This window comes from Rhea pennata, chromosome 6 (assembly GCF_028389875.1).
Source record: "Rhea pennata isolate bPtePen1 chromosome 6, bPtePen1.pri, whole genome shotgun sequence".
Lineage (NCBI taxonomy): Eukaryota > Metazoa > Chordata > Aves > Rheiformes > Rheidae > Rhea > Rhea pennata.
In genome coordinates, this window is record NC_084668.1 from 27,491,140 (window position 1) to 27,516,570 (window position 25,431).

Genomic DNA, 25,431 nt, shown 5'->3' on the forward strand with positions numbered 1-25,431 from the left:
GCCGGCGTGAGGCCGCCGCCGCCCCATGCTGCTGCTGCTGCGCGCCGCGCCGCGCCGCTCCATCGGCCGCCGCCCGCGCAGCCCGGTAAGAGCCGCGCCGCGGCGGGGAGCGCAGCAGCCCCGCCCTGGGAGCCGCCCTCGCACGCCCCGGCTGCTCCCTTCCGCCCCGGCCCAGGCCTCCGCCGCCCCCCTGGTCCCAGCCCTAGGCCCAGGCCCCGGCCCCGAGGGGCGTCCGGCTTGTGCTCGCGAGAGGCGCCGCGGTGCCGCTGGCACGGGGCCCCGCCGCGGCGGCTGCGTTCACCGGCCCGGCCCGGCCCGGCCCGGCCTGGCCCGGCCCGGCCCCGCCGAGCGAGAGGAAGATCTGCAGGAGAAGTGAGCAGCAATTACGTGTAGATAGATAGATACGTATGTACGTGTGTGTATACCTGCGTGTTCGCGCTCCCCACGTCTGTGAAGCTTTGCGTAGTTGCCTCCTCCGACAGCACGGAAAGCAGGGAGATCATTCTGTTAACTGTGCGGCCTTCAAGAGGCACGCAATTAGTTATCAGGAAATATAACGTGCTTGTGCAGTCTGCAGGAGCTGGTAGCGTGGTTCCTGAATAATGTGTTCATTAAATAAGATGAAATACGTGCTTAATGGCTTCCCCCCTACTTTTTTGTAGATTGTGATTTCTGCGAGATTTGTGATGTGAAGCAGGACAACCAGAACTTTGAAGAACCTAAATACAACTGTACTTCTCCGCTGTATGCTCAGAGACTCAAAAGCGTCCACAGCTCCTCTCAAAGCGTGCTCAGGCCAGAACCTGTGAACTTCCAAAGACTTCATAATGGAGTTCTTGTTATCCAAAGGAGATTATGTTAGATTCTTTAAAAGATCTTTATTAGTAGCTTTAGTATGTCTAATAGTTCTTGTGTGCACTGATCAGGACTATTATAGTTTACTTGGAGTATCCAAAGAAGCAAGCAGTAGAGAAATCAGACAAGCTTTCAAGAAACTGGCATTAAAGTTACACCCTGATAAAAATCAGGTAAGTTACTTCTGTAACAGGTCAGTGCTGCTGGATTAAACAAAAAGTCTTTTTATTTTAAATGTTGCTTTGTTGATTTAAGGCATGTTTGAAGTAATATAGCCACCCAATACATGGTTCAGCTTAGATTATCTGCAGAGGTCACTTACAAAAGGGGTAGATGGGTAATACATTGTTGTATTGATCTTAGGCCATACTAAATAGCTGTTGTAAAAAGAAAAGCAAGAGCATTCAATTCAATCATATTTTTATGAACAGAAGAATAATTTTTGTCTGTATCACTTTACGCTTTTGGTAATCTGATGGGTTTGTCTCTTTCTGTTTAGCTGTTATTTACCATTCCACTACTGTGAAGTCTCATCTAAACAGCAAACAACGCTAGACTGTACTGAGACATCAATCTCCAAGGATTAAATAGGACAAAACAAAAAATCTGGGACTGCCTAGGCATGATGAGGGAGGGTAATAAGAAGCCATAGAATGACAAGAGTAAGAAGATTGGGAACAGTTCAGTGTAGTCTGTGGTAGCATATTTTAGAAAAGACAATGTCTTTTTTTTTTAATTTAGTTTTCATGAATTTTCTCAAGATTTTCTGAAATAATCAGAAATTCATGGGAAAGATGAGGAGTCTGATCATTAAATATATGTATAGCTGAACATATACAGAGCCTGGAAGACAGTGTTCCATGTGCCTGCACAGGGCACATTGAAGTATCTGAAGTGCTAACATTTTTGTAATGGATTTGAACCTTAGAAAGCTCAAAGGGAAAAACATCAGACAAACTGTAGTGTGAAATAAGGAAGTATAATTGTGTATGAAGTATGGAACCCTGGATTACATGCTGAGGAGTATGTTTCAGGATGCCTCCTCTTCCTCTTTTTTTCTAGAAGATGCATGAGCTTGTCCATAGATTAAGTTTTCTCAGTGGCAACTGATACACACCCTGAAACTAAATAGTCAAATGTCAACAAAGTTAGAAACACCAGCTTACAGGCATTAACTGGTTATAATTTCCCTGTGTTTATACCTTCAAAATATTAATATTTCAGATCAGATTCTGTGGTTTCCAAGGTTTGTAAATACTACTAAAATACTACAGAAGTTTTTTTTTAATAGATTACTTTCCACATTAAAAATGGCATATAGGATATGAAGCAATTACATAAATTTAGTAATGTTGACTTATTCCATAGACCTCTATACGAACAGATCAAGAATCCTTTAGAAAGTGTCCTTTTGAAACAAAGTTTTAAGCAGAAGCTAAAACAATGGGAGAGTGCTATGGATTTTGCTCGCCACAGTTGCACTGCACCAGCTCAGGACCAAAACTGCAGTTCAAAATGTGGTTGCAGATACTTTACTGCTCTAATACAGAAGCTACTTTGAGCCAAAACACTGTTTAAATAAGTAAGGAGGCCACTATAGTGTAAGATCAGAAGGGTGAGTCTGTCTTTATAGCAGAGGTTTTCGGATTGGGGGTAAGAAGGGGCTCTAGGGGAAGTAAAAAAGCTCACCAGGGAAATGGCAAAGCTTTACTCAAATATTCTTCTTTTCATTCCTTGTCACTTGTGAAACAAGATATATTATAGCGGGACACAAAATAGTTGGGGAAAAACAGGGAACGCACTTCTGCAAGTCTACGGATCTTATACCAGAAGAACTCAGTGAATCTGCTGCTTTCAGGAGTGCAAGATATCTTCAGCTGGGAGATACACTGATGGTATTTTACCTGTTGTGAGAAGCAGGACTCCTGCTGTAGTTGGATGTATAGTCACACATGCTTTGTTATAATAAACTTTTTAAGATAATACAACCTGTTCAGGAAAGTTACCCTAGAAGGAGAGGGAAACAAACAACAGTTGGGAGAGTGCTCATTTAAAGGACGGGGATCACTGCAGTGTTACAGCCCAGCTATATATCCGAGTAGTCCACTTGGTATTTCAGTTGGTATCTTAGTGAGGATGAGCAAATGAGCAGAAGGCATCTCTGGCTTTAAGTCCTTCAGGCTCTTGAGGAAAACATTACTATAATTTATTTGGAGACTACTCTATAATGCAAGCTTCCACAAAGAGACCACAGACATCTTTGACTGGGATACAAAAGTATTTCCAAAGATTAATTTCTCAGCAGTATATGTACAGTACAGTTTATCAATTAGTTACTAATTGTAGTTTTTCTTAAATAGAATGATCCCAATGCACATGAAAATTTTTTGAAAATAAACAGAGCATATGAAGTACTTAAAGATGAAGATCTACGAAAGAAGTATGATAAATATGGAGAGAAGGGTCTTGAGGATCAGCAGCAGGGAGGTCGTTACGAAAGCTGGAACTTCTATCGCTATGATTTTGGTAAGTTATGATGTATGTTTGTGATTTGCTTAAAACAGTCATGAGGAAATGCAGTATTAAGATTTATGCGAGTTCTTTTTACACATTTCTAATTTAACGTTTCTCCAGATTTCTGCCTGCTCTTTTGTTCTCCTATAGCTGTCATTTTCTCTCTATTGACCCAGCTTTTTATTTACCCTTTTAATGACTATCCAAAAACCACCAAAAATTTATTAATCTACTTATCTAGCATTTTCTTCCTTTTATTTTTTTTGATCACCTAACTTTTTGTGTGCTTTTTTTTGAAAAGGCAGAGTCTTTTTTTTTAATTTAAATTCCAGTGTTAGTGTTTCATCAGTATTAATTTTAACTCCTTAATGCCGGAAGACCATTTTGTTTGTTTTCCATTGACTTTTTGCACTTCAAAGTAGTCTCAGTGGATTTTGAGAGGAGTTCTTGCACTCACAAGTCCATTTTATAAACAGATAGAACATTAGAGATGAGTAAAACTGTAACAAAAACTGAAAACATAGTAAGAGGATCATACCTAAAAAGATTTTGAGATAAATTATTTGCTGTTTGTCTTACCAATTTTTTAGATAGTTGTCGGAAACTGACGGGGATGAACTGTTCTCAGAGCTACTGTAATAAAAGACAACTAAGTTAGAGCTGAGGAACATGGTTTGACTGATGTGAAAAAAGTAAGCTGAAGTAAACCTCCACTTTGGCAAATAGATAAAGCCAATAAGCAAACTATATATATATATTCTAAATACTTTGCTTTGCTTAGTCTGGTGTAAGATGTCCCAATCTATAAAATTAAGGTCAGTACAAATTGAAACTAAAGAGAGGCAACTGTCACAGAAGAATGAGAGTTGCCCTAGAAGTTCTTCAGCTAAACAAAGCTAAGAAATTTTCTGCCTGAAGTTGCATTGGTTGGCTGACAAATCAGACAATATCCTTGAACTTCTATTAAGCAGCCATTTGGAGTATATATATCTATTTTATATATGTGTGTGTGTGTGTAATATATTATGTGTAATATAAAAAAAAGTGTCTTGTCAACTGTGGAAATTAATTTCTCTTGTTATTTATTTGTATTTAATCTTTGAACTCCTCACGTGAAATGGGATCTCACAATGTTAGGTATTGCAAAAGATCTGTAGCAATAGTAGTATAGTATCGTGCTGTTTAATAGTATTTTTGGTATCCCTGTACTGCCTTGCTTGAGTACTCAAAATAGTTGACTATTTTTAAATGACATTCTAGGTAGGACTGCTCAGTTTTTAGAACACCTATCTTCCTTATGTTTATTCTATGCGTTTTATTCCAGTGAAAGTACATGTTCGGTTAGTGGAAGAGTCTGTGGCTGAAAGAGCTCTATGATCTAATTTAGATAACCAGAGGTTGAGAAAGGAAGTGAAAGCTTCCAGACGTTACATATAATTCTCTCACTGACATGGCGTATAGAACTGAAGCTTCTTCAATTTTAATCTGTCAACCTCATTTTTCATCTGGCAACTGCTGTTCTTAATACTTTTGCTGTAACACCTTACCTATCTCATAATTAAACTGTATCTTGGTATAAAGTGACAGCTTAACTTCTTTGCTTACTCAGTGTAATCTACTAAAACACCAAAAGAACTGATGTAGTGTGGAACATGAGAATAAACTAAAGTGATGCAGTTTTGTGAAAACTAGCATTGCCAGCTTACTATTACAACTTAAGTGTACTGTCCTCAGTTTTGTGTCTTGTAAACAAAATTATGGTTTGATTCTTTATTTTAAAGATGCAGAAATAAAAAGCAACTGTTAATTTTTTTGATAGGCATTTATGATGATGATCCTGAAATTATAACGTTGGATAGAGGAGAATTTGGTAAGTTTTAAATAGCTATCTGTTTGCCAAAATATCAACCCAGAGTAACAGTTTTTTGATTCTGAGCTGTATACCATATATATCTCTTACATATCTGTCGCAAATCTGTCAGAAAATCATCTTCAGATGAGACAAGCAAAACCAAAAAACCCTTGACACTTCCTGGCAAATACCGGTTAGCAAATAGATTGGTATCAACCGATCAAGTTGGAAAGATATTTTGTGATGCCTAGTAAGAGGAAGTATTTAATTTAAAATTTTGTTTATCCTGTTTATCATTACTCTTTTGCAGTCTCAGTTGTCACCCTAAGTTTCTGATTGGGCAGTTCAGTCAATTGCAGTTGAACTTCTGATTGTCTAAAAATGCAGTTGATAGAATTTACTTTCTATTATATTTCTATTTGTTTTTCTGAAGTGAAAACTAGATAATTGTGTCTTGCACAAGACATTCAAGAAGGTGACATCAGAGATGGGAAACATAGCTAAGTAAAACAAGGTCTGGAAAGATAACACTTTCACAGAGTTCATCCATTCTTTTTTCTTCTAAAAGTCATAGCTAAGATTTTTGTAATTAAAAGAGACTAGAGAGAAATGTCATCTTTTGTGTCATATTCATCTGTATTTTGAGTGTGGTTTCCTTTGTACAAGCTGGATTTACAAGCTGAACTATTTTGTAGACTGTTCTGATCACAAAAGCTCATAATGTTCTACATGTGAACTTGGACTTCCTTTGGTTAATTGGTTTGCAGAATGTACACATTCCTTAGTGTCCTTGTTTGTGATGACTTTTCAATGTAGGCAAATACAACTTAAAAAATTCACTATAGAAATTTGTGCCCAAAAATGGAGAGGCTGAAAGCCATGTAATGCAAGCTGATTATGTACATGTGCGTGTGTGCACATGTGTGTGTTTATATTTAGTAGTGAACTTAATTCTTTATTCTTCCCTTGGCTTCTCTAGTAATTATTTTGACTTTCATTTTAAATGACATTTTCAAGTGTTAGACAGGAAGTCTACATAAAACAGATGGCCTGGTGGAACCCAGCAAAAACGTAAAGCAGTTATAAGGAACGGGAACATTCTATTGGGTATAACTGGTTTAGTACTTTTATTTTGTTGTTAAGGTAACCAAACTTACACTACCAAAAATATCAGTGAGGTTAATCTGTGAAGGGTATGTTTTTATGTTTTTAACTTCTGCTTTTTTAGTAGCTCAATTAAGAGAATGTAAACAAATGTTGAGAATTAAGCTGCTAATATCCTTCCAAGTGTGATTTTCACGTGCCTGCTTATACTAGCAAGTATGTGCAAGCAGGATGCAATTTTTATCCCATCTGAGTTACTGTTATTAACTTATCTAATACATAAAGAAATACTTAATTCAGCTTTTAGGAAAAAATACAGTAAAATGTGCGTTCTAGATACAGCTACATTGTAGATATACATTACTTTTATATAATTTTCTTCTTTCAATCTAGATGCTGCTGTTAACTCTGGGGAACTGTGGTTTGTGAATTTTTATTCTCCTCGATGTTCCCACTGCCATGAGTTAGCACCTACGGTATGTATGTACAGCAAGTGAATTAACAATGAAAAAACAGTTCAGCAGCATTGTTTTTGGTCAGCATAAAATTCGGTCAGGTGGATTTCTATGCTGAAGCTGAAACCTAAGATTACAATTCAAGATACCAGGAGTAAAATGTGCTATTTTTTCATAATTTCATTATAGAAAAATTATCCAATTTTCTTTTTTTTTCTTTTTTTTTCCTAGTGGAGAGAGTTTGCTAAAGAGATGGATGGAGTAATACGCATTGGAGCTGTCAACTGTGGAGATAATAGAATGCTTTGTCGAATAAAAGGGATTAACAGTTATCCCAGTCTGTTTATTTTCAAATCTGGAGTGGTGAGTGATAAAACTTTAAACATTTTCAGAAAGATTGAAATCCGGAAGACTATTTGTTTAGATATTTGTTCAATCATAGGTCTCCATATAAAGAGTATCTTTTCATTTGTCTAATTTCCTTTTAATAAATTAGGGGATTTTTCTTCTTTCACCTTGGTTAAATTAATGTAGGCATTTTCACTTTGATTCAATTTGTAGAGCAGTTAACCTCAAAAATAGATACATGCTTTATAAAATGTTTTTTTTCAAATCATTCTACCGTGCTGTGTATCACTTCTGATGTAAGTAGATATTTTCAGCTATGCTACTGTAGCAAAGCAATGAATCTGAGTACTTGAACAGCCGAAATAGTTTCTATGACAGTGTTAAAATGGAGTTTTCAGATAGAAAAAATAGTCTGCATTTTGAAACTAAGTAATATCGCTGTGTATCTAAAGAAACTTGGAATTTGGTTCCGCAAAGTTTCTTCTGCAGTAGCAGTGTTGTGTACTTCATGCTTTATTCCTGCCTGTTGAGAATTAAATAGTAATGCCAGGGTGGTGTACAAATCACCTTTGAATAGTTAGGTATGTTTTGACAGTGATAAGCTCTGAGAAGCTGGAAGAGAGTTTTGCAAACACTGAATGGACTAATGCAAGCAATTTTATTTTTATTTAAATAGAAATAAAATTAATGGGAATTGATGTTTGTAAGGCTTAATTATCCTTGTGTTGCTGACTTGGGAAGGAGATTGCATGTTACAAAATTCAAATCAAGATTAAATTCCAAACATTCTGCTGTGGGAGGAAGAGAACAGTTGGAGCTAGGTTTTCTTTTTTGGGGTCCAGCATTGCGTAAGTGCTAGTATTAACAATGCTATTATATTTTATAAATATTACAGATTTTATTTTTTGTCTTTTGTAGCAACCAGTGAAATATTATGGAGACAGGTCAAAAGAGAGTTTAAAGAACTTTGCTATGCAATATGTTACAAGCACAGTCACTGAATTATGGGCAGGTAATGTCAATGTATTTTGTTTGGGATTTTTTTTTTTTTTACATTGTGGCAGGTTAGGCCACAATTTTTACATTGTGGCAGAAACTATATATAAAATTGAATCTGTCAGTCTGTCAGCTGTTGCTAAGTGTTATCTTTGAGATAAAAAGTGTTTACTGTAATTTTGGTAATAAGAAACCTTCCTGTTTCATAGCTATATTTAAATATATGAAACCAGTCAAAAACTTATGCAAGTTGTTTCATTCTTAGGGAACTTCGTTAATGCCATTGAAACTTCATTTGCTTCTGGTGTTGGTTGGCTGATCACTTTCTGTGCCGAACGTGGAGGTAAGCATACTATATACCTTTCAAATAAGGCAAACAGGAAGCTAATGCTTTTATTGATAATGGCATAATCCTTCTTGCTTCCTTCTTGAATAAAGTTCATCAAGATCTTTTAGACAATCGCAGTATGTGGACTGTGAATCATTTAAGTTCCATTTTAGAGGCCATTTGGCAGAAGGACATCAATAGAAAGATTATCCTATTGCATTTCTGTAATGTCACGTGCGTCACTAAAATGGCACAAAAGTATAATGCCTTCAGGAAGGAAACTGGCAGAAAAGGCCTCTGCAGTTTCCAGCTTGGGCTCAAATGACAAATACTGTATAGGTGCACACCGTCTTGTCATGATACATGGGTAGAAGGATTTCCCCCTTAAACTACCACTTACCAAAAATTGGCTAGATATTCTCTCAAGACTGCTAGTAACATCCCTTTTTGCAATACGATTTTATGTCTGATGGCCAGTCTGTATCTGATACTCACTTGGTTTGTAAAAATTAGCACAGTTGTTTTAGTTGCTGGGTTGGTTTGTTTTTTTTTCCTTCTAATAAGCCAATATATTTTGGAATGAACAACATTCGGCCCCTTAATGTTTCTAGAAGAAATTAATGTCAATTAGACAATTAGCAATGTTATCTTAACTGTTAGATAACTTTTTTAAGAATAAGTGCATGAACCTGAGATGTTTATTTCCCATATAGACAATCTAATAGACTACAGAGTCAAAATCAATTGTTTTATGACTTTCCACATATTATTTTAGGATTTTTAGTATTATATTACAATATATGTATAGTTTATGTGTGTGTATATATGCACACAACAACTGTGATCAAATGTTAAAATTGTGAAGCACCATAAAAATTTTTTGAAAATGAAAATTTTCTAACCAGTTCTTAGAGTCACTCCTATGCTGAAAATTGAAAAAAACGGTAATAAAATCATGAGCTTTCTTGGAAGATTAGCCAATGAGGAGATTGATACTATGTAAGAACAGTATTTAAACCAATAACATTAGCTAATATAGATGCATCACTGTATTGCTGAATGTGGTATTTACCCAAGTAATACCTGAGCTTTGTCTGTAGTTTAGCTTGCGTCTTCATTACATCTTAAGATTTTAGTGGATTTTCTTAGGTTTTAGTCCCAATGATCTTTTTGGTCTGAAACCAGTCATCACGCTTGCTTGCCACTTCTTCAAATGGTTTGTGAAGGGACAGAGATATCACTTGCTTCAAAAGCTTTTTAAACACTTCTTGATTGCTGCTAATTGAATAGAAAGATGTTATCTAATGTCTATAGAACAAATCATAGGTTAGGATTAGTCATAGTAATTGTCTTTGCCCACTGATTTAATGACAACATTTAGATTTGGATTGTTTCTGTAGTTTGTCACCAGTTTTGGGGGGAACAGTATTGTATACTGAATGCGATAAGGTTGCCTTAGTTTGCTGGTAGAGTTAAGGGAATTTGCTACACCTTTGACAAATAACATTTCCTCTGTCTTATGAGGAGACCTTTGTTCTGTGAAGTGAATAACCACAGTTCCAGTCTTGGCTTTACATTTGTTCATTGTTTGATTTCAAGTTGTAACCCTTTTGTCATTAAGATTTCAACTTTGGTGCAGTTAAAGTGGTGTTGATGCATTTTGTTACTCCAGAAAAAAAATCTACATCAGAAGGTAACTGTTCTGAGTATGTCTGGATGGGTGTTAGAACATATGATGTGTTTACTGTAGTGAGTAGTTACTATTTGAAACATAGCAAATTAATATTTCCATTGAAATCTCATTCCATGACAGTATGTAAATGAATTTTTTACTTTTTTCTTTTTTAACATTGATTCATGTAAGAAGACATTTTAAAGGTCAATCTTAGTAAGGCAAATATTTTTAAAATGAGAATTCTATGTTGATGAATCAATGGAATAGTTCTTAAGCAATTTTAATTTAGAGTAGACAACAATCAAGTGCTAATTACTAGACTTTACTACTTTGAGTCACTGAAATGCTGGATAAATAGCCAGGAAGCACACCTTTTGAAATGGTTATCTTTGTAGGGAGGAAGAGGATAATTCTAAATAAGAATAGGTTTAGTGAATTAGTAATTTGAAGTTTTATGTTCGTAAATAAATTTATTTTTGTTTTGCAGATTGTTTGAGTTACCAAACACGCCTTAAGCTTGCTGGCATGTTGGTAAGCAAAGTTTCACTTGAAAGCATTACCTGTTATTTTTGAAACAAAGTAACAGAAGTGAAAGCATGAAGTTGTCAGAACTCTCACTGACTTCGGTGGAACTAAGTCTTCACCCATTAGCTTTTGAAAAATGCTAAATATTTTTTATTAATGGCATTGGAATGTCACTAATTTTTTTAAAAAATTTATAAAATGTGACTGAATTAATACTAATCACTGAATTATGATGTGAAAGATCCTCCTTCCGCTTTCTAAATGTAGTATATAATTGATTGTATTGAATTTTCAGAAGTATATCTGAACCTGAATTTGAAAATACTGTTCTTTGTTTTTTGCTGTTTTATTACAGGAAGGTCTTGTTAATGTAGGTTGGATGGACTGTGGCACCCAGGGTGAGCTTTGTGATAATTTAGATATCTCATCTAGTACTACAGCATACTTTCCACCTGGAGCCACCTTAAATAACAAAGAGAAAGGAGGTGTTTTGGTACGAGTTGCTTCTAAATAGTACGGTATTTAGACAAAACGCTTTTATACACGGGTATGTGTTTACATCCCTCATAGTCTCTAAGGCAGTGATCTCCGATGGGGTGTTCTGGCAGGGTGAACAGGGGCATGTACAGTATCAGCAGCCTGTAGACTCTACCCAGGCACCTCCTCAGGAGCCTCCCCGAGCAGCTCTGGGAATCTGGAGGGGGGGTGTGCTTTGTGACTGCCCCAGGAATTAGTCCTGAAGCTGCAGCCCAGTTATCCTGGGCAGGCTGGGGAGATTTGCCATGCATCTGCAAATTTTATTCCAGAAGGAGCATGTCCCAGGTATCACAACTTTGAGAAATACTACTCTCAACGGAGTACTGGCGTATTTGTGATAAAGTACTCCTACAATATCTGTTGGTATGGATTATATTATTCCTCTCTGTTCTATTATTGCAATCTCCTCCTACATTTGTATGATAGCTTTAACTTACTTAAATTTCTCAATTTGAAGCATGGCTTTTTCCTTCATTGTCACTACTGTCATCTATATCCTCTAAAGGAGAAAATTAAACTCACAACTTACATGGTTTCAACCTTGTAGCCTACCAACTTTGAGTTGCTGATCCCTATTCATTCCTAATTTTTACATATTACTAAAACTCAGACATCTGAACAGTGCAATTAGGGAAGGCTTGTGAAACAGGGTTTGAAATCTTGTAAACTGGATTTGTAGAACTTGATTTGAGGTTTGATTTTGAAACTTACTTTTTGGACGTGTTTTGACAAAATATGATATCTTAATGTTATGGGAAAACAACTGAAGAGTATTCTGAGGATGATGTTTGACTTCTTTTTCATATATAGAATTTCACAATCAAATACCATGTTATTAACTGTACTCTTCAGTTGATGAAAAGGAACTAATCAGAATAATTCCTCTGAAAATTTGAATGTTTGTCATCAACAACCAGGTTGAAATTTATACATTCCTTATAATAAATAGATCTTCACTTTCCTTTCTAGTTTCTTAACTCCTTGGATGCCAGAGAAATATATCAAGAAGTAATGCAGCATCTGCCAGACTTTGAAATTATCTCTGCAACATCATTAGAGGTAAGTAAGTCTTAAAAAATGTTCTAATTGTCTCTAAATCATATATTTTTATATTTCTCATCAGTTATTACTTCTGTGTTTTCAAATCCTGTTGGTACAATAACCTAGTCTTTCTCTAGCTGACAATGTTTTTTTTTCTCTAGCCAAAATTGCTTAATGCTGTTTATCTGCATTTATTTTTATATTTTAGCACAAAAAAAGTAGAGTGATTTTATATATATGATTTTATATATATATATAAAAAAATATATATATAAATCAGGGATCAGGTAAACAATTGGATATTTGCCTTTCTAAAAAATTACAGGAATTTATAAATTGATAGAAATTAGAAATAAGTTTTTTGTCTCTTTTCTTTCTTTCCTCCCATTTTAAGGACCGTCTGGCTCATCATCGATGGTTGCTTTTCTTCCAGTTTGGGGAAGGTGACAAATCAAGTGTACAGGAATTTAAAAAACTGAACTTTCTACTTAAAGATGAACATATTCAGGTGTGTTAACCCCCATTTGCATTCGGAAACAAGTCAATATGTTGTTCCTTATTAGTAGCTGTTATTACCACCTGCCACTTCTGGTACTGGAAGAGATACGATATACTATGGTAGCATCTTGAATGATGCTTTTTAACTTAAAGAAGACAGTGAGGTTTGTACAGTCTAAATAACTTAAAAGTAGTTAGGAAAGACTGTCTTCTAAATATCTGTCATAGGAAATGTTACTGCAGATCTCATTTAGTTAAGAATTACTGTGTGGCATGTTTGATAGAAGGCTGCGTCAGTCAAAGGAACCAACATTCGAAAATAATGGCTATATTCAAGACTTACCTTGTTCTGACATTTGTGGTTAGGTAAACAAACCATTATGCTTCAACATCAAATTGACATATGTGAAACTATTTTAACTATTCAAAAAACCCTATAAATATTATCTTGAAAATATTCTTAATAAAAAGAAACTAAATTGTAAACTTTTAGATGTAATTCAAAGTTCATATTAAAGACATGATGCACCATGTTATTCTATAATCTATGGATTTCAGAAGAATTGTTGCATCAACTAGATGGTTTCTAATGTATTTATTTTAGATGTCTTTTGCTTCTTCATTATATTATTTGGGGGTGGAAAAAAAGATTCTTCAACATTTGATTCCCTATTCTGGCCTTTAAGTTAAGAACAACTTAATAGAGCTGCGATAATAGTTTTCCTCAAACATCGTAGTCATAAGACTTTCCTAAGACCTTTGTTATTTATAAAAGGCTGCTACTATTTCATTTTTTTTACCTTTTGGTTTTAAATGTATCCTATCTTACGCTGCTTTCCAGGATATGTTAATCTATATAAATTGGGATGCCTTTATTAAAATGGTGGTATCTATTAAATAGGTCGGCAAGTTTGACTGCCTTTCCGCACCAACCATCTGTAATAAACTGTATGTCTATCAGCCATGTTTAGCAGTCTTCAAAGGAAAAGGAACTGAAGATTATGAAATTCATCATGGTAAGGGAAACGTTAACAAGTTTAAACAATTACAAAATCCCTTTGAGGTGACATTATCTTTGGCAAACTGCATTTGTTTTACAGAAGAACAGCTTTTGTAATTTTTTTTTTGTTATGCAGTCATCAGACATGTATTTTGTCTTTGCTATCTCATCTGTTTCAAAGATGTTTCATGTCCTTTGAATACAAAAGGAATGTGCAAAGCTGATAAGACAGCTTCTGCTTTTAGTAGGATAACCAAAGAATGCTTTAAGGCATACCTTTAAAGCTTAATGCCGCTTATTCAGTGTTGTCAACTTGAAGAACTTGCATTTGATTTCATGTGTCCTTGCACTGAGATTAATTTCATGTTTTGTTGATTTCACATCCAAAAAAATCTATATCGAGACTTTACTGCATACGCGCTTCAGAAATACTAGTTTGGTTCTAGGTAAGATTATGTTACTATGTTACAGTGTCCCTTTGAAAGGATTCAAAAAGGTCAAAAGAGACCGTACGTCTTCCCTATGTGTTTTCAGGCAGTTTAATGCCATCTTCTTGAGTGAAGGTGAGACAATACCCACTCAGTTTATTTGAGGAGGCCTTGTTTAATGGTCAGTAAAGGAAACTGAAGGATTCCCACTGCTGTCAGTGAGTTTTTGGGTAAGACTTCTCATAGGGAAAAATAAAGTTTCCTTTCTACATTGTCCTTTTGAAGGAAAGAAGATCTTATATGACATTGTTGCATTTGCCAAAGAGAGTGTAAACTCTCATGTTATCACATTGGGGCCTCAGAATTTTCCTGACAAAGAGAAGGAACCGTGGCTTGTGGATTTCTTTGCACCAGTAAGTATTTAATATCTACATTTCCCTTTATCTAAAAACCGTCATGTAACTATGTAGCAAAACACTAGCAATATCTTGAAAGTCTCCTTCAGCCACACGAGACAGCAATTCTTTTCTCAATTTTTGATGCAGTAGTTCCTAGATTGTTGCGTAGTTTTTGTCTTTAGTAAAACCTATTGTCAAAGAAACATATTATTCATTACAACCAACTCACATTCTCCTGGGAGCTAACTACAGAGAAAGCAAGTGCACTTAGTTGTATTTTGTTTTCTAGTGGTGTCCTCCTTGTCGAGCTTTGTTACCAGAACTGAGGAAAGCATCCAAACATCTTTATGGTCAGCTTAAATTTGGAACATTAGACTGTACTGTGCATGAAGGGCTTTGCAACATGGTAAGCTGAAGGAGTTTGAAAAATTGTTTCAAAGAATTTTGCTTTCTTACAAGATTTGGATTTGGTCCTGTTTCAAGAGGTTCTTTGAAGGCATAAAGTACATAATTTCTACAGATAATGCATAAATGCAAAATACAGGTTAAATTTTGTTCTGGTCTCATAGTGCTTTTGGATCACTGTGGAAATGGCCAGAATTGATCTTTTTTTTCTTCTTTTATTGTTTTTTCTTTTTTAAGAGGAAAAATGAATTGAAACAGGAAAAAGAAGCAGACCCAGAAAGTTTTTTTTTTTTTCCCTGTATATAAATATATACATGCATTCATTTTTTGCTCTTCACACAGAAGGGTAAGAACAGTAAAACACTTAAAAACATAAGATTTATGTTGATGTAAAACTTTTTGAAGATGTCTGCAAAACAGCTTATTTCAGTTTACGCTGGCTCTGGTTTTTGTTTTGTAAGGCTTTAAAATTGATTCTGCATTTCTTAAGTAAAGTGTATTATTTATTTGTTTACATTTACTAGAAAAATATAGTAATTGAAATAAAAAGACTTTTTAAAAATCTTTCCCAATTTTTCATGTTTAAATTTGCTTAGCTTTTGTTTCAGTTGATTTAACTTGTTAGAAATTATTGTTATTACTTTCCCGCCATTCCAAAAAATACATTTGGGAAGCATTGTTGCAGCGGCACATTTTCTTGCTCATAAGAGTATCTCAACCTTAAAATATTTCTATTTATGTTGAAAATATAACTATCTTAAAACACATGAAAAATGTGTTAAAAAAGAAAAATTTTTAAAGTTTTATTTACATGTGCTCACACACATAGAGACTGTAGAATTCTAATCATGGAGGCCATCTGTATTTGATATCAAATAATAGTAATAATAATACTATACTATTATTATTACTACTGCTATTAAATATAATAGTAAATAATAATAGTAATTATGCATGCAGTACAGTAGACCTAATCATTCCTTACAATTTCTCTTATTGTCTCTTTCGTTAGCATAACATTCGAGCTTACCCAACAACAGTTGTGTTCAATCAGTCTGGTGTTCATGAATATGAAGGACATCATTCTGCTGAGCAGATCTTGGAGTTTATAGAGGTATGTGAATTACAAGCCTTATTGCGGTCATGTTCTACATGCAGCTTATGTCCACCACATGTTATTTAGATGTAAAAGATTCTAAGATTTTTTTTAGTTAATTACACTAATGAGATAAGGAGTGATGAAATCCTGTGAGGAAGAAGTGATCCTGCAACTCTCAGTCTGGGACTTGAAACCCAGTAGATTTATTTCCCTACTTCGTCATGCAATTTCTTTGAGTTAATTTGCAAATCACTTAAGATATCTTCCTAATTCGCAAAATATTACTGATTCCTACATAGAGAGGATAAAGGAGTGAAAAAGATATGGTGAAAACGCTGATGTACATACCTTAACATAGCAGAGGTTTCATATTTTTGTAAATTAACTTGCTGCCCTCTACAGTTTTCATCTATTCCTCAAATTTTGTTAACTCGTAGTAGTGCAAGTTCTTGGTACTCACCACTGTTACTACTTGACTTCTCACGTCTATCTTTCCTCTAGCATTTATGTTCTTTCAGTGGTAGATCCACACTTTGAGGACACTGTTCAGTGTCTCAGGCAGTCCCTAAACAGCAACCAAAATAGCACATGCAGGAACCGGCAGAGATGACCCTTTTCAAATATATGTGGGTTTTTTAGTCAATATTCAGAGGCCCTAGTGCACCTTAAGCATTCATCTGCTTCCAGACTAAATAGCATAGCTGAGTCTTGCAATCTCCGTTCTTGCAGCTGAGCTGAGTTTTACTCCTCTTGTAAATGAACAGAAGTGAAGCTTCCTTCCCTCTATAGAGAAAAGGCAGAAAATCTCCCATTTGCAATCTGATTGTATATTTTTAACAGCTCTTGCGAGGGGATTAGGCATATGACTGTCAGGCTGACTTTACAGCTCTTCATCCTTCCCTGCCTTTCAGTGGCGTGGATCTTCCCTTCCACAGCAGCAAATCAGTTCCACTAAGACAGGTTTCTCAGCATTTTATACTGTCTGTTTTTATGTGGTGGCACTAGATAGGGATAACATTGTTGCAAAATATAAGATATAAGAGGAACTTATATAAGATGTATATAAGTATATATCTGTAAACTGTCTTTGCTTTAGGATCTTAGGAATCCATCAGTGGTCTCCCTAACGCCAGAAACATTCATTGAATTAGTTAAGAGACGAAAACGAGAGGAAATCTGGATGGTTGATTTCTACGCTCCATGGTGTGGGCCTTGCCAGGCTTTAATGCCAGAATGGAAAAAAATGGCCAGGGTAAATAGCATGCAAATGTTTATCTGCTTTTGTGTCCTGCTAATTCAAATCATTGAGACTGTATATCTGCTGTCTTAAAGAATTGTCAAAATAGACTGACGATTAATATTTAGATATTAAAAAATATTTACAAAATAGGGAACTCCTACCTGACAGTTTTATCTTGTTTCAGATACAGAGTGCTTGGTTGGGTTGGTCATTTTTTAAGGTTTAGTACATTTATATCATAATCAATTTTTCTATTGATGAAAGTGTGTTTTTCAACTTTTGAGAAGTTTAAGAATAACTTCCCTTGAAGCTTAACACTTTATGTAAATCTCACCTCTGCATTTTTTTAAAACAAGATCTCAGCGCTTAAAAGAAAAAATTTATCTGTAAGTTGGATAAGAATTGGTTGAAATAATCTGCCACTTTATCTTCAGTATGATCAGTAGTCACTTTAAGATTGCCTTAGACCTTGATGAAAGCTCTGCTTTTAATTTCAAATTAAAGAAATTCAAAATTACTCATGTAAATTATTTCCTACATTATTGTTTTTTTTCTGAAATCTTGTCGTCTTCACTGAAAGTAAATAAATGCCAAATTCCATCAACCTTAAGGTTGATAATCAGCTAAATTACATATGCTTTAGTAAGCATTTGTTGAGGAGATATTTTGTTTTTCTTTTTGTTTTGCAAGATTGCTAACTTTCTCTCACTTTCAAAGGTACTAGTACACAGGGTTGACAAGCACCCGGGTTTTCCTGGGCATGTTTTCGGGAATTTGAGCTAGAAGCTTTGGACAGAAACTATGGGCTTTGGAAACTAGTTCAGGACTTTCAGACATCTAGAATTTGCTCAGACTAGGAGCACTGTCTGGGATTGTGTATTCTGCTCAGATGTCTGTAAGGTATGATCAGCTCCATAGTACATATTCAGCAATCATCACCTCCTCTGCACATGAAACTGAGCAGGTGGTCTGGGCCTCTGCAACAAATCAGAGATGCCTACGCTGCAACTTACAGCATATCTGCAGCGAGCCAGCGCAGAAGGACCCAAATCCAGGATGTGTCATAATTACTGAGTCTGTGAAATGAAACAACAAAATTTTTTGTTTGGAATCCTACTTGATAATTTGATAGTCTTTATACTAAATAACCACACTTGTATGACATACCTACCCATGTGGCAATGTACACACCTCATACTGAGTAACGTATGAGCATGGTGAGAGTGAACAAGTTGGTGATTCCCAGTAAATACCAATGATCCAATGACAGCAAAGAATAAAGCAGTGTGATAATCTTGATTTGTTGTTTTTTTACCAAACTAAGTATTCAAGTGATTAGGACTTACTTAAATTCTGAAATATTACTGAAATTATGGTGTTATTTATTATCATGTTTGATTTATATTTTTTTTCCTTTTTAGATGTTAAGTGGATTGATCAGTGTAGGCAGTGTGGATTGTCAAAAATATTACTCTTTCTGTCAACAAGAAAGTATTCGGGGATATCCTGAAATAAGACTTTTTCCTCAAAAATCAAACACAGCTCAACAATATTAGTAAGTAGTTTAAGTTTGGAAGATGTTGTGACATGAAACAAAAAGAATTTACATGTTTTGCTGTATATAAAAGGTTAGGGAAGTAGTGTCTTCTGATTCTTGATTAACAATCAAAGCTATTAAAACAGGCTTCTGTGACATTGTCTTAGACATTGTTACTTCAAACAAGTGCAATTTCATGTAATCATTTCAGTTGACAGTTGATTAAGTTCAACTGTCTCAGGGACCTTTTTTCTTTTTTAACTGCTTGTTGTTTAAGGATTGCCATTTTTCTGAGTTCAGTAACCAGCTGAAGATGATGATGCAAGTCAGATAATACAAGAATATTATTAGGTCTGATCCACTGCAACTTCATCTTTAGAGAACTGAGGTATATAGCCATTCTATTGTCCTTATAGGCAAGAGCTTGCTAATACCATTGTAAAAATTGTTCTTTTATATTCCTAGTCATCTCTTTCATTATATCGTTACAGCACATAAATTCATGATCAAAAAAAATGCTTCTATGGAAACTGAAATCTAGCCAAAGAGAAACTCAACTTAGCACTTAATTGCAGGCTCTGTAGCTTTCATCATTGGACTGCTTGCTTTTATTTGACTCTTCTAGATAAAATTTCTATTAAAAGCAGATTTTTTTTCCTTGCTGAGGACAAATAGGTTGTTAGATATGAGTGGTAAGCATTACACTCCTCAACATGACTTACCTGTTTCCAGCAAAAACATGCCAAGATATGATTTGGAAATAGCTCTTAAAATAAAACAACAACTCTCAGGTCATATTTTGACCAGACACTTTTATATTGAAAAAAATAAATTATTACAATGTTGTAAATTGCCAGTTCATCTTTTTTCTAATCTGTCACTGGAATTTCAAACTAAAAAATGTTCCTGAAGTCCAAATAATAAATCCGTATCAAATAACCGGTTTTCCTTTGTTTTTCCCCATCATCAGGTTGAGTCAGATATACAGAATGTGCAAGTATTTTATTGTAATCAATGAGTATCAATTAAAAAATATACTAAAATATTTCAGTTTCATTCTCCTGCTTAATAGATCTTGCAATTTTATCGGGAGCTATTACCAAAGATCCCTCATTCAAAATACTTTCAGCTATCAAAGTTAATGAGTTAAGTTTCTTAATCTCTTAAAATAGAATTTTCTTCCTTTTCTTCTCTTTGTCTTCTAATCCTTAATTGTCAGACCTGAAAGCAAAGTGATTTTCCAACCAGTAGAAATAGTCTAAAATATTTAAATTCGTTATTTATTTCGTCATCACCACTTTACAGAGGTTCTCTCCTCCCCCAACACAATTCAAGCATGCTGTATAACTGGAGATGATGTTCTATTTTTATTCTTTTTTATTTTTTTCTACTTTTTATTCTTTTCATAGCAGCTACAATGGTTGGCACAGAGATTCGTATTCACTGAGAGGCTGGGCACTGGGGTGAGTTACTGCATTAAACTGTGTTCTTAAGCTGTTCACATAGTTTCCTTGCTAAGAGAAATTAATATCCAAAAGCTATTTAAGTCAAGGATTAGAAACACTCAGGCTTCTTGTAAGATCGGTTAAAAGTCTCTACACCTTTTAACAAACTTTCACATTATGGAGAAATAGGTATGTCTTATAGGCCACTCATTTCCTGAAGACTAGATTATTATTTGGTCTATTTTAAAAAGTAATTCTTTTACAGTATAAACTATAAAGCAGGGATTCCCAGCATATTAAAAATAATCCTTAATTTCAGAAAATTTTTCAGGCCTTAAATGGAATTTGGGTATGTTTAAAGTTTTGAATGCATTATGACTGTTTTTCTTCCTTTCCACAGATATTTACCCCAAGTTTCTGTAGACCTTACTCCTCAGAGTTTCATAGAAAAGGTTTTGAATGGAAAAGATCACTGGGTCATTGATTTTTATGCTCCTTGGTGTGGACCATGCCAAAATTTTGCTCCTGAATTTGAGATCCTGGCAAGGGTAGGTTTTTAACTATATTGGGGGATTGTTTCTGTCTAATCATAATGCTTATGATGCACAGGATCACATTCATCAGCACTTTATTTCTTAACAGTTAGCCAGAAATCACATACTCCTTTTTATCTACAGAAGAACAGATCTATAATATTTCAGTTTTTAAATACCTAAGTGTTGATTTCCAGGTTTGTTATGCATTTCACCATGATTTTTAAGTTTGAGGCATAATCAGTAGCTCCCCTTTAGTTTGTAATTCATCCTTGAGGTAGGCAAGTGTTGTCCTTTTTATACAGTAAAAAACTTAGTACAGAATGTCACCCTCAAGTGGTAACAGCAAGCAAGTTTCTCTTCATATTTTTAGACAAATTTGTTTATTTTCATACTAATCTGCTGTAATTTCATAATAGACACATCAAAATCATCACTAACCCACACCAATCATGTTTTCAAAGTAGCTAAGGTATGGGAGCCTAATTCTATGTGGAAGTCAGCATTTGCCAGTCTCTTACAGGGGTGCACACACATAGGTCCTCTTTTGAGACAGACTTCAGCTTAGGATGGTCTCAGCTATAAAACTGGTGTGCTTTGCTGTGAAACCAGCTAGGAGTGCTCCCTTGTACACAGGATGACTTCTGATACAAGGTTAATGCTTTCAGAAACAAGCAAAGGATTACTTCAAGTTACTTTAAGCAACTTCTTTGTTTGTTTTTATTTGCACTGCTTGCCTATTTGAGTTATTTGCTTATAGTCAGCCATGGAACTTGGTGTTTCTTTCTAATAAGTGTATTTCTTTTTAGACCATGAAAGGAAAAGTAAAAGCTGGAAAAGTAGACTGTCAGGCATATGCCCAGACTTGTCAAACTGCTGATATCAGAGCCTACCCTACTGTTAAGTTTTACCCCTACCAAGGAACAAAGGTAAAGTGTCTCCTTTGCGTACAACAGTGAGGTGATGCTGTTACTAGTGGATTTCATTTCATATTTAAGGCTTAGGAGAAACGATTTCTATAGCATAAAAGAGTATATTATATAGATATTAAATTCAAGAGATAAATTGTTGTAATCAATTCCAATAATATAGTTAAAATAGTAGGTACAATGGTACAATAATACTGTTTTACCAAAAAAAGAGTGAATTGCAAATTAATAGTGCGGTAAATAAAATGCGGACTTAACAGGAACCAGGCTTTAATTTTGCAGGAATCTCATGCGCTAAAGTGTTCTTTAGCCATCACCAGCAGTAACAAAATCATTTTGGCTCAGGAGAAGTGTTCTTTCAGCATAAAGCATTTCACTATAATTTTGATTTAAATATTTGGGTTTTTTACAAAATAGAAATTTGAAGCAAAGCAGTTGTGCTCTATCACATAAAAAAGACAAACTTTATCCAAAACACTTCAATTGAAATCTAAAATGACTGTGTTGAAATCAACAATTTCCTATTTATGATATCCAGACAGTTCTAGATCACCTTTATTCTTGTAAAACAATTGACTGCTATTAAATTTCAGGAGTGTTACTGTTACCTTTTTGATTGTATTTATTAATGCTGAAGCTAAAGTATTCAACACACTCTAATAGTTAAGCCAATCCTTTTAATTGTACTTTTTTAACTGCATCTCTTCTGGGAAATACTAATACCTAATTCCAGAAATCTTTCCTCACATAATCCCGTAAAATTTAATGAGATTTTTCTATGATAAGAATAGTGCCTTTTCCAGTCTCACTGTAGCAACCCACAGTGTCAGATTTGGTGAACACTGACTATAAAATAACAAACTTGGCTATCTACGGAAATACTTTGTTGAATAAATGGGATTATCACTAATTACCTCCAGTTCCATTTAACTTTAAATATCAAGACCAAATTTGTGTAGTTTTGAAAAATAGCAACTAAGAGCAGTTCTCACTGTGAAGAGAATTAGTATTGTGAAAACTGAGACAAAAATATATTTCTGAATCATAAATCAACTCACCAAAGCCATCTTCTGTCTCCTATCATTCCTCCTGAATTTTATCTGAAAGTAAACATACTGTCTATTCACTGGATAGCACAGATAATATACTATATGTTTTTGTTATTATTATTTTCAAGAAAAATGTTCTCGGGGAACATATAGACAGCAGAGATGCAAAAGGTATTGCTGATCTCTTGAATCAAAAATTAGAAGCAATTCAAAATAAAGGAAAAAGAAAAAAAGCTAGAAGTAAGGTAAGAATTCTTATTCTCTGGTATTCTTCGAAGATTTATATTAATGTAAAGAATAGCCATTTAAAACAATGTTAGCCTTTGTTCTTTATGAAATGTTAAACACTGTATTTTCAAACAGTACAGGCAGGTTTTATTTCCAGTCTTGTTTTGGTTATTTGTCTTTCATCAAACCCACCTTTCCAAGTCCAGTTACAACATCAATTATTGCAAGACTTGACAGAATTTATAGATGACCATGGAACAGTTGCCATATAGAAGAATGGTTGAGATGCGCTATACCCTGGGTGTAATCCTTAGACTAGACTTAGTAAGCAGGCAGCAAAATACAGAGACATCATATTAGTTCAAGACTGGAACTGTCGTGTTACCTCGCAAAGAAGATAGATATTAATACACAGCTGTTAAGAAGTATGCTGAATTCTATTTAAGAAATGTTTGACTAGCTGGGATCTCGAAATAATACTACAGAAAATTTAAAATCAGTTGTACACAGAAGATTGTACAGTTGTACACTCCTGTAATCTGGAGGATTTTTATTTGTTATTTCAGAATAAATTTTAATTCTGATTTTCTTATCACCAGGATGAACTCTGAGTGGTACTGGAGATGGACAAGATTCAAAATACTCTGAAACTGTGAATATAGAAGATAGGTTACATTCGTGACAGGACAAAAGAACTGAAGACTAATTTGAGTTCTTGGGCACATGGAACTGCCTGTATGAGTTCTGCTAAACTCGGGGGAGAGGAAAGCATTTGGTTTTGGTAGAGGCATTCAAAGTACCTGCAAATGAACTCTGTGTGTCCCTCTTCTGATATACCAACTACCTTCTTCCTAATCAAGCATTGGCGCTGACCAGAATGGGGATTGTATCACTTTTGCCTACCCCTTTAGTACCTTATTTTGTTCTGTCTTTTTCCAAACACTTTTTGAATGTGGCACTCAGCCTGTGGCTGAATATGCAGTCAAAGCGTTCTGCAATGCAGAAACACAATGAGGGATTGTCTATTTGAAGGACAAAGAATTTTACCTAATGACAATTCTGCTTTGGCATCATGTTGTTGTCTAGTCAGTTGCTAAAAAAATAAAACCAATAACTGGTAGCAGGAGAGATTTACTCAATTGAGTAGTGTCCTTGAAAGGTATTTCCATATTGTAGCACTGGTGGTGGTGCCAGGAGGACTAGAATTTGAAAAGCTTTTTTTGGTTGTTTGGTTTGGTTTGTTCTTTTTTTTTTTTTTTTTTTTTTTCTTTTTTTAAATAATCAACAAAATAAATTAAGGACTTCAAACTCAGTGTATTCTTGACTTTCAAAGTTTGAACTATGCCATAGAAGTATCTGTGTAAGTTATTAGCTTGTAATATATTATTGCTGTTCAGTGTCTTTTTAAGATGATGTTCTGTGGACATCTTTAACCTCTCTTGGTTTTGTACTGTTGCTTTCTCTACAGACATGTTTTGTTTTGGGAAGGTTTTTTACTCATCTTTTGGCTGGCAAGATAGCAAGTGCCTTTTGTCATTTAATAATGGACACTATATACAATGTCTCCTCCTACATCTTAATGTAATTCTCACTCTTTAGGGTAATATTTTTCATCGCTTCTCTATAAACAAGTGTGTGGCATTTATTGAAGACAACTATCTGCTGCATATGGAAGTTCTACTTCAAATAATTCCTTTTTTTCAATAAAAGGCTGCTGAGAACCTGTCAGATGGATTCTTCTCACCCCTCTCCATGTGTTTAGATTTGGCATAAGTAGTCACTGTAGCATGCATATTATGAATTCCTAAATACACTGTTGTCTGCAAGTGATTACTTACTTTATGAAGAAGGCAGGAGAAAATAAACAAAAAAGGGACTCTTGTTACTTTGAGGCATTCAGAAAAGAAAATGTATTGCATCTGTTAGGGGGAGGGGAGGGCGCTTTTTTTTAAAAAAAATGAGGAAGGTCCTTCCATACCAAATAAAACCTCAAATTCAGCCGTAGTCTATACATTTGCAATTTCAATACAAGCTCTTGTTTGATCAGTTTTCGCATGTATGTTCCCACCTCCTCTGTTCCCACCTCTTACCTTCTCCTTGGGGAGTGATGTCACCGTTGCAAGTTCTTGGATCCTACTCTTAAAAATCAGATCATAAATATAGCCTAACACAGATGTTGGTACAGTTTCTGCTTTCTTTTTGTTAACAGAATGGTAGGACATAAAAATGAGTATTTTCCAGCAGCCTCCTCAGTACTGTGGTACTATGAGAACTTTCTGGCTTTACTCTAGCTCCATTCATACTTGAGCGTTTCCTAAAAACTTTATCGCTTGCTCCTGTTTTAGTCCTAAAAGTATGTATCTGCCTCAAATTCTAATTGCACTGACGTTATTGGGCTTGAGTTTGGCTCAG

General features: G+C 35.0%; 1 protein-coding gene across 1 annotated transcript; it reads left to right on the top strand.

Moving 5' to 3' along the window:
• Positions 1–24,740, top strand: DNAJC10 (DnaJ heat shock protein family (Hsp40) member C10). The gene is made up of 23 exons (XM_062579111.1): positions 1–85; positions 663–1,028; positions 3,216–3,381; positions 5,189–5,239; positions 6,719–6,801; positions 7,012–7,143; positions 8,047–8,140; positions 8,390–8,467; positions 10,615–10,658; positions 11,008–11,145; positions 12,159–12,248; positions 12,625–12,738; positions 13,630–13,744; positions 14,442–14,569; positions 14,844–14,960; positions 15,972–16,073; positions 17,155–17,310; positions 18,720–18,853; positions 20,245–20,298; positions 20,681–20,828; positions 21,623–21,742; positions 22,920–23,036; positions 23,619–24,740. Exons 2-23 carry the CDS (start codon positions 828–830, stop codon positions 23,628–23,630), a joined length of 2,394 nt encoding a protein of 797 aa, XP_062435095.1. The 5' UTR covers positions 1–85; positions 663–827; the 3' UTR covers positions 23,631–24,740.
• Positions 24,741–25,431: the final 691 nt, after the last annotated feature.